Source organism: Sinocyclocheilus grahami, unplaced genomic scaffold, assembly GCF_001515645.1.
Source record: "Sinocyclocheilus grahami isolate Dianchi unplaced genomic scaffold, SAMN03320097.WGS_v1.1 scaffold130.1, whole genome shotgun sequence".
Taxonomy (NCBI): domain Eukaryota; kingdom Metazoa; phylum Chordata; class Actinopteri; order Cypriniformes; family Cyprinidae; genus Sinocyclocheilus; species Sinocyclocheilus grahami.
Window position 1 is genome coordinate 536,373 of NW_015505309.1, and position 9,577 is coordinate 545,949.

General features: G+C 36.0%; 1 protein-coding gene across 2 annotated transcripts in view; it reads left to right on the forward strand.

Annotated features, from left to right (window-relative positions):
- The window catches only part of tmc5 (transmembrane channel like 5), a 14,690-nt gene extending 5,688 nt beyond the window's left edge, over window positions 1–9,002 (forward strand). For both annotated transcript variants that reach the window (XM_016279469.1, XM_016279470.1), the window contains exons 3-18: window positions 99–201; window positions 290–359; window positions 460–714; window positions 1,825–1,967; window positions 2,272–2,419; window positions 2,493–2,648; window positions 2,733–2,902; window positions 3,003–3,078; window positions 3,168–3,265; window positions 4,125–4,220; window positions 4,314–4,389; window positions 4,470–4,603; window positions 7,328–7,501; window positions 7,620–7,698; window positions 7,821–7,904; window positions 8,356–9,002. In XM_016279469.1, the coding sequence (XP_016134955.1) occupies window positions 99–201; window positions 290–359; window positions 460–714; window positions 1,825–1,967; window positions 2,272–2,419; window positions 2,493–2,648; window positions 2,733–2,902; window positions 3,003–3,078; window positions 3,168–3,265; window positions 4,125–4,220; window positions 4,314–4,389; window positions 4,470–4,603; window positions 7,328–7,501; window positions 7,620–7,698; window positions 7,821–7,904; window positions 8,356–8,418 (1,925 nt within the window). In that variant the 3' untranslated portion in view covers window positions 8,419–9,002. The remainder of the gene's footprint in view (window positions 1–98; window positions 202–289; window positions 360–459; window positions 715–1,824; window positions 1,968–2,271; window positions 2,420–2,492; window positions 2,649–2,732; window positions 2,903–3,002; window positions 3,079–3,167; window positions 3,266–4,124; window positions 4,221–4,313; window positions 4,390–4,469; window positions 4,604–7,327; window positions 7,502–7,619; window positions 7,699–7,820; window positions 7,905–8,355) is intronic.
- Window positions 9,003–9,577: the final 575 nt, after the last annotated feature.

A 9,577-nucleotide genomic window follows, 5' to 3' on the forward strand; every position in this document is an offset into this window, starting at 1 on the left:
TATATATATACAGAAGAGTTTTTGGTACAAATATATTGGATTGTCTACAGTAAGAAGTTTTAGATGTGAACTAACTGAAGACAAACTTGTGATCCCAGGTAAATCTGAACTGGTATCTGAGCTGGTTAGCCTTTCAGCCGGATCCAGAATTCAAGCCATACGATCATTACCTATGCCATTTAATGAGAGGAAAACAATCAGGTTAACGTCTTTTGTAATTATACATTTATGCAGCATTTCCAACAATGTTAACTTTTATCTAAACTTGAACTTGTACTTGTCTCAACAGGAACAGAGTGAACTCTGTCAAACTCTCAAAGACCATCCTAGCTGCAGACTGTCGTCAACAGGTGTCTCGGGTAAAAAGTTAAACGCAATTTTTTCAAATTTGTCATTATTAAGTTTCACGTTCCTAAAAGTGCAGCATGATATTTCAAGTCTAATAAGGTCCCAATTCAGTCTTTCCGCAGATTTCGTGCCAGCTTGGCATCAGCTAGGCAGCATTTGATTATATGGCAGGACACTCTGAAGGAGATCGGCGGTAGGTTTGGCACTTCTGTCCTCTCCTACTTCTTGTTCCTTAAATGGCTGTTGCAGTTCAACCTCTTCTCCCTCATCATCAACTTCTGCTTCATCACAATCCCACAAATTGTGCATGCGCCCAATATCAGCAGCATCACAGGCTTCAGAGGACTTGAGCTCCTCACTGGGGTGGTGAGTTCTTCTATTGAGTCCAAATATATGAATTAACACTTTACAATAAGGTTAAAATTGTTTACATTAGACTGTGCATTAAGTAGCATGCACTGACAATAAGCATTTACAGCATTTATTAATCTAAATGATTGTATATTCATTGTTAATTCATGCTTGCTCATAATAGTTTAATCTTAATTTATATAGCTTTAAATGTTAAAAATATATTAGCATTCTCCTTAATCTATATTAAATGCTGCAAAATATTGTTATTAGCATGTTAATTAATGCATTAGCTAATCTTAAAGGAATGGTTCACCCAAAAATCTAAATATATGCTGAAAATTTACTCACCCTCAGGCCATCCAAGATATAGATACATTTGTTTCTTCATGGGAACAGATTTGGAGAAATGTACCATTGCATCACTAGGTCACCAATGGATCCTCTGCAGTGAATGGGTGCCGTCAGAATGAGCTTCCAAACAGCTGATAAAAAACATCACAATAATTCACACAACTCCAGTCCAAAATAGTCCATAATCCATAATAATGCTTTTCCCCTGTTGTCCTCTCACATCAACATCCACCAACATATTTGTTTTGAACTGTTTTGGACTTTTTTTTGCTTCTAAACAGTGCTTGATCTGTGGCTATTTATCTCCTGAATCAGACGAGATTACTTTTTCACTGGACAAAGAAATGTTATGAATAGAGGACTCATATTTTATCTGGAAACAACGATTGAAGTTGAAAATGTCTTGATGGATTTGTTTCTTACAAACACGCAGCTTTTCACTTTACAAGATGTTAATTGATGGACTGGAGTCATGTGGATTACTTGTGGATTATTATGATGTTTTTATCAGCTGTTTGGACTCTCGTTCTGACGGCACCCATTCACTGCAGATGATCCATTGGTGAGCAACTGATGTTATGCTAAATTTCTCCAAATCTGTTACGGAGAAGAAACAAACTCCTCAAACTCAGGCTTGAGAGCAAGTCAATTTTCATTTTTGGGTGAAGTATTCATTTAATTAAATCATCCTAATTGTCAAGTGTTCTTTATACAAAACTTTGGTTTTATAAAGCTTTAGAATATGGAGAATGCCAATATCTCTGTCGACAGGGTTATTTTAACCAGACGGTCTTGTTCTATGGTGGTTATAACGGTGAAGTGATCGTATCCAAACCAGCTTACAACATGCAGTTGGCCTATTTTTTCACCATAGCTGCATATCTGGTGCTCTGTGGGGTGTCTCTTATCTACAGGTAACATATTTAACAGTACGGTAGGTTACTATGGCTTTTACAGTATAGAAGCAATACAAAGCTTGTTTTTGGTAGCTAGATCACTTCTTGTTCACCGTTTAGCATTTGCACATTTTCCCAGAATTTACATATGGAATATTTGCCATTTGAAAGCCATATTGAAATATTGAATGTTCAAGTCAATGGCTGATTGTTTCCCTAAAAATGTCACTACATTTCATAAAAGTAAATGATGCAACAAGCAACCATTTCAATGCCAGAAGGGAATGCAGAAAGATCTGGTTTTCTTTTTGCTCCTCCTCAGCATGTCCAGATCCTTTCAGAAGAACTTTGTGTTAGAGACAGGGCCTATCTCTGGAGGAGCATGGCGTCTCCTGTGCAGCTGGGATTTCAGTGTTGTCAATGAAAAAGCCATACAGTACAACAAGAACAATCTCGCCATTCAGCTGAAGGTTCATATTTGTTTATCTTGTAGATGTCATCCCTTTTCTGTTTCCATTGGCTCATTTTGCACATGTCTTCTAGGAGTCCTTATCAGAAAGGTTACAGGAGAAAAACAAAATGTCTCTGTCTGACAGAATAAAGCATCTGTCTCTCCACCTACTGGCCTGGCTGCTCTCTTTAGGACTTGCCCTAGGATCCGGTGCAGGCATCTACTTCCTGGGGACAGATCCAGAACTGGTAAGTTCATTCACAGTGAGATAATATCACAAAAATTCACATTTTGCATGCATTTCACACTCTTGTGCTTATGTTTTGCTGCAGGCATTCAGTTTCAATCACAATCCAAATGATTTAAGGGCAGAGGCATCTACTCTGCTTCTGCCTGTGGTCGTGTCGCTCATCAATCTGATAGTGCCTCTTCTCTACTCTCTCATCAGCACAATAGAGAGTTACTCCAACCCACGTGCAAAGATCTACATCAGCATCATTAGGTGTGATCATTGTTTAGTTACAATAAACTACCAGAAGCATCAGATTTCTATTGCTAACAATGTCAGGTGACCTTGCCTTTATTGTCTGATTTGTTCCTAGAAGTGTTATTTTAAAGATGTCTATTCTTGGAATCCTTTGCTTTTACTGGCTGAATTTCGTACCTGACAATATCTCAGTAGGTGCACCAAGAGTTCATTTTATCATGGGTTACTAGCAAAGCTTGATTATGTGTCTCTTTACTCGATTGTAATCTTTTTATTCAAGTGTTGGGAGTCCTTTGTGGGGCAGAGCGTGTATCGACTGCTGATAATTGACTTCATATTCTGTCTACTTGGCATTTTCTTTGGGGAATTCCTACGCAAGTGAGTCAAATACAGGAAGTCAAGTACATTTTGGCTGTTGAAGTAGGTCTGCAAAAACCAGTTGATCACAGCTGGAAAATGGCAGCTACTATCCACCTTAAACCAAGAGTATAAACCCATCTGCTGCAAAATGTAAAAATATTTGCAGCTTTAGTGTTGTTTTACAGATTCCAAATAATAAATACAGTACTGTTCCAAAGTTTGGGGTTGGTAAAATTGTAAAATGTTTTTGAAGTCTCTATTGCTCTTAGGCTGCATTTGTTTGACAAAAATAGAGTAAGAGGGTACTATTGTGAAATATTTTTACAATTTAAAATAATGGCAAAGCTGAATTTTTAGCAGCCATTATGCCAATCTTCAGTGTCACATGATCTTTCAGAAATCATTTTAATATGCTGACCTAGCGCTCAATAAATATTTCTTATTATTATCAATGTTGAAAACAGTTGTGCAGCTTAATAGTTCTTTTTTTTTTTTAGAATTCTTTATTTCAAAGAACAGCTCTGATTTGAAAAAAAGAGCAACATATCTATAATGTCAACTTAATGGAGTTTAATGCATCCTTACTGAATAAAATTATTTATTTAAAATTGTATTAATATATATTTTTAACATATAATTTTTTTTTTAAATACTGACCCCAAACTTTTCAACGATGGCATACACTGTTAATAATATATATACTTTGTACTATAAACTGTGTTTTTACATACTTATAAATAATCTAAGCAAATGGTTTACATTACAGTTCTATTCATGTGCATACTGTGGATTCTTCCATATGAAGAGTAATTACCGATTACACATGACACAGAATCAATAGATTCACTTTCATTTCACTTTTTCAAAATTGCTACAGTGTAATCGGAACCATGTGCATCCAGAGTATTGGCGTCCCAGAGTTTGACATTGCTAGGAATGTACTTGATCTGATCTATGCCCAGACTCTGGCTTGGTAAGTCAATATCGGCATCTCTTCAGGTCTATACTTTGATATTCCTTCCAGCTGATTGCATTGACTCTTTTATCTCTCTTCCTGTCTGCCCAGGATTGGAATTTACTTCTCCCCCCTACTTCCTGTAATGCAAGTCCTAAAATTGTTTATCATCTTTTACTTGAAAAAGGTAAACACCATTATAGCATCAGTTTGTCCTTGCAGTCAAGATTATATTGCATGTTGTTAGTCTTATGGTTCCTGTTTCAGATCAGTCTGAGTATGAACTGTCAGCCTCCCAAACACACTGGCAGAGCCGCTCAGATACAAACGGTCTTCATCGCCCTACTCTTCTTTCCTTCGTTTGTGGGCGTGCTATCCATGGTAGCATTCACAGTGTGGAGGTGTGACCCTTTCATTTTACATTTTCAATTCTTGTTCATCATTGTCTTTATACCAACCCTTACCAAAAAGTAGTATACTTCAAGTTTATTTTAGGAAGTATACTTAAGTAAAGTTCAAGTATATTTTTAAGTATACTTTATGTAGTAAGTATACAAATATCAGTGTACTAGTAGTATACTTGTAAGTGTACTATTTCAATACTCCTTGGGACTAAACTGGCCCACTTTCTAGTATATAAAAGTATACTTTTAGTATAACAGTAGTAAACTTTGAGTACACAACTAGTTTACATCAGAATGTTTAGTTTGTACTGCAACTATACTAAAAGTGAACTTATTGGTATACTGATAGTTTACTAATTAAATACTTGTAGTAGCATTTTTAGTACACTTTGAAGTATAGTCTTAGTAAACTACTAGTTTAGTAGTTTTATACTGCAAGTAAGCTCGTACGTTTTCTTTAAGTGAACTTTACATCATACTTTAAGTATACTACTATGTCCCTATTTAAGTATTAATTTGTATATATTTTGTTACATGAATATCTGAACATACAAAACATCAAAAGAACAGGGTATCTGCTTGTAAACAAAAATATTTTATTCTAGCTTCATGCATTCTTTTTTTAAACACTTGAATGTGGATAAGTTTCATAAATAAAAAATAAAGAAATAAACAACATTTTGAACAAAAAGCTTAAAAAATTGAATTGGACTTTGAATTGGATTCAGAATGATAAACAAAACATAAAGTCGATCAACACCCCAAAGCTTGACAGTCATTGTTACCTCTTCATTGGTTGACATTTTATTCCATAATGTTACACAGTTTTGATGCTGTTTTATGTCTGATGAACGTGTTAGAATACATGTGGAAGCATCTGTTGTTTCAGTTTCTTCTTCACTTTGGCAATTCTGTACAGAAGATGTGTACTAGTGCCCCCTACAGTATAACAATGAAAACACAGATTCTAGGAACACAAGTATAGCTAAAATATATTTAGACTTTTTCTAAGTATAAGTCAAGTATACTTAAATGTAATTTTAATATATTTAAGTATACTTCTTTTTCGTAAGGGAAGTTACATATCTTCAGTGCTACAATTTGTTTTGTGAACATTTTCAAATTGAGCTCTTAATAAGCTGCTTTTCAGATGACAGACTAGAAAGCGAAAGTTAATATAACAAATGCAAAGTGTTTTTGTGTTCCACTGTGCTGCTTTTTTAATCATTTGTCTATGTAGACATGTGCTAGATGGACGCTTTGTTCTGCAAGTGTCACATTTTTAAAATACCATGTCAAATATATTTATTTAGTTGTTTTGACAGGGTATGTTCATGGAAAGTATACATTAAAAAAATAGGCAACTTTGCCAAGTTAAAAAGAAATGTGTCTCAAGTCAGTTACACCTTGTGTTTTAAAACATACGTTGCATTGTGTAAACAAGACCATTTGCATTCTTGCTTTTAAAAACATGAGATGCAGTGCAGAGGAATGGAAAAAATGCAGGCTTTAGAGATGCGTTTTTTAAAAGCTGAACTTACCACGTTTTAGGAAAGACAGTTGTGTGTGAGACACCCCAAAAAAAAAAAAAAAATGGTGAGAGGTGCGTAAAGGTCAAAGACATCCATTTAGATCAGTTGCCCCTTAAAGGGTTAGTTCACCCAAAAATGAAAATTCTGTCATTTATTACTCACCCTCGTGTTGTTCGAAACCTGTAAGACCTTCGTTCATCTTCTGAACACATTTAAAGATATTTTTGATGAAATCTTAGGGCTCTCTGACCCTCCCATAGACAGCAAGGTAACTACCACGTTCAAGATCCAGAAAAGTACCAAGATGATCGACAAAGGTGTCATGTGACATCAGTGGTTCAACTGTAAAGTTACGAAGCTAACTTTAGACAGCATGACAGTATCATGACGTGAGTGTGTGGCGGCGCTAACCCAGATCCCGCAAGATCTGGGTCAGCACCGGCGCCACCACACGCTCGCGTCATGATACTGTCGTGAACGTGCATCCACAGGTGATGCACAGTAGAGACGAAAATGTGGAATAAAGTCGTTTTTTTTTCTTTGCGCAAAAAAGTATTCTCGTAGCGTTACAGTTGAACCACTGATGTCACACGTACTACTTTGTCGATCGTCTTGGTACTTTTCTGGACCTTGAATGTGGTAGTTACCTTGCTGTCTATGGGAGGGTCAGAGAGCCCTCAAATATCATCAAAAATATCTTAAATTGTGTTCTGAAGATGAACGAAGGTCTTATGAGTTTCGAACAACAAGAGGGTGAGTAATTGATGACAGAATTTTCATTTTTGGGTGAACTAACCCTTTAACCGGGGGCCTCAGCACTTCAACTTCCAAGGGCACTTCAACATTATTTAAAACTATTTAAAATAATACAAAACAAGCATTAAAATAAGCCAAAATGACTAAAAATCAAGATATCGAGAAAGCCTATTTTAAAAGTGTGATTTCTGAACCCAGTAAAGACATGTAAATTACTCAAATCAATGAAAATAAATTTTAAAAATTATATAATACATTTTAATTTTGGACAAACTTCCAAATATGCAATATAAAACACTGGGGGGCCTTGCCATCAAAAATGTCGAGAACCGCTGGACTAGTGCATTGTTTACATAGAAAAACAATTCAAAAGCAGTGTAGTGGGTCATAAAATGTGTTGTGTGAACCAAGTTTGTTTCTGGTTGTCTTGCAGTCTGAAGCCCTCAGATCAGTGTGGGCCCTTTCAGGGTCTTGACACCCCCTTCCATACCATTTTCAATTGGACTGATTCTATTCAGGACTTTCCTGAAAGTAACTGGGTCTGGTGGATATTTGAAAACATACTGAGAAGTGAACTCTTCTACTACCTGATTAGTCTCATCGTCCTGTAAGTCCACAAGCTGGATGTTTTGTGAACTATTCACATAGGAAAGGTTCATATATTCACCCATATTTTTCTGGGCAGATTTTCAGATTTTTTCTCATTCCTTTCTATCTTCTTTCAGAGTCATCACTTATTTTCTCTGGCAAATCATTCAGGGACGGAAACAGCTCATCAAGACTCTGCGAGAGCAGATCGTGAATGTGAGTGCCGAGATCATACGAACCTCACTGTAGCATCCACCGCACTTCAGTGTCATCAAAAACTACTATATATGGATAAGAGTTTTAACCTCAGTGACTCCATTCTTCCATCTGTCTGTCAGGAAGGAAAGGACAAAGCATTTCTCTTGAATAAACTGCAAAATCTACAGAAGGAGAGAAGGGAAATGGCATCTTACAGACCTCAGGTGCGTGTTTCTCGGGTTCTGTCTGGTCTCACCTACTTCCTCTTAGCATCTAGTTATCGTTAGTAAAATGCTGTAGTCAACAGAAAGAGAAACACATTGCGATTGTGGAGATTTCAGCCCAATACAGTCGAACTCAGGGCACTACAATCCTTAGCTGGCTTCAGAGAAACCCCTGAATAGGGCAACTCCTCAACGATAATCAACTGCCAGGGGCCGAGTCTTCCAACACCACAACCACTTAATAGACAGGGAGCTAGATTTATGCATCTCATGTGTTATGAAAAAAGTTCCAACAAAAAGTACCAACAGCATTTATTTATAGATCATATATTGAGTAAAGCTGAAATTGAACTTGCATATTTGATCAGTTCTGCTTAAGTTGTTATTGTAAAGTCATTTTGCTCATTTGAAAGCACTTTTAAACATTCTGATCTAAATTTCTGTCATGTAGGACTTTGACCAGACACCACATTTCAACCCAAACTGGATGAATACGCTGCCCTTGGATATGTGAAATACATTCTTCAGTTATTTTCAAACTGTACATGCCTCTTTCTTTTTGTAAATATTGCATTAATCTAACTTTTGAAAATTCCAACTATCATGTCTCTACTGGATGCAAAGAGGAATGATTTGGAACATCAGCAGTAATGGCATTTTGTGCTTGTCTAGTAGGTGACAGTGTGTTTACTGTGGAGCCTCGCACATGGTATGTTTGAAAAAAAAAAAAATAGATAGTGTGGTCACAAATTAAGAATGTGTTCCCAAGATTTATTTGTGGCCATGTTTTATTAATTCATTCTGTTGTTTTAGTTAAGTCACTCCCACACCGTATTCATTTGTTCCCTTGTTTTAGGTTAATCATGGTCATGTAGTACAGTATAATTTTCATGTATTTTTTAATTTTGTTAAATAATGGCAGACTAAAACAATAGAACAAATATTAAGTGAATTTTTCTTCACCCATCATGTCATGTGCAAGGCTCCATAATTTCCTCACAAGTAGGAAAATTACTGTACTAGGAAATTTTGCCCATAGTAATTTGATAGTTTTTTTCCTCAACACATATTCTGATGCTTTACATACTTTATAGTTTATTCTGATAAAAGTGGTATCTGTAAATATCAACAAATAAATATTTTAATATGGAAATAAGTGTTATCTGTGATGAGCAAGTTGGAATCAAAGAACCTCAAAGCTTTGTTTTACTGACAACATTATCAGTTTTATTGTGAAAAAGTTGTTGCTTTTCATACACTAAGAACTGTACAATCAATAATTTAAAAAAAAACATTGTTTTTCATTGTTGTTGTAAGAACTTCTGATAATTACGCAAGTTATTCAGCAGCTTTTAGCTTCAACCAAAGGAAAATAGTGTTTACAAATGTGTTCCTACTGCTCCACCAAATCACATTTCCCTTTATCCCGTTCACACAGAATAAAACGCCCCTTTGGCAACACCAGGAGGGTCCCATCATACTGCCCCACTTAAAAACCATGAGCGTGTTTGTTTTAAAATATAATCAGAGGCTTCCGTTACAAAGAGGAAAAACACTTTACAATACAAAAACAAGTTGAAATGGAACGTTCCAAGTAAGTCACCGAATTCCTTTGCACCGTACGATGTGCATATTACAGAGAACAACAACCATTGCTCTCAGGTGAGAGGGCT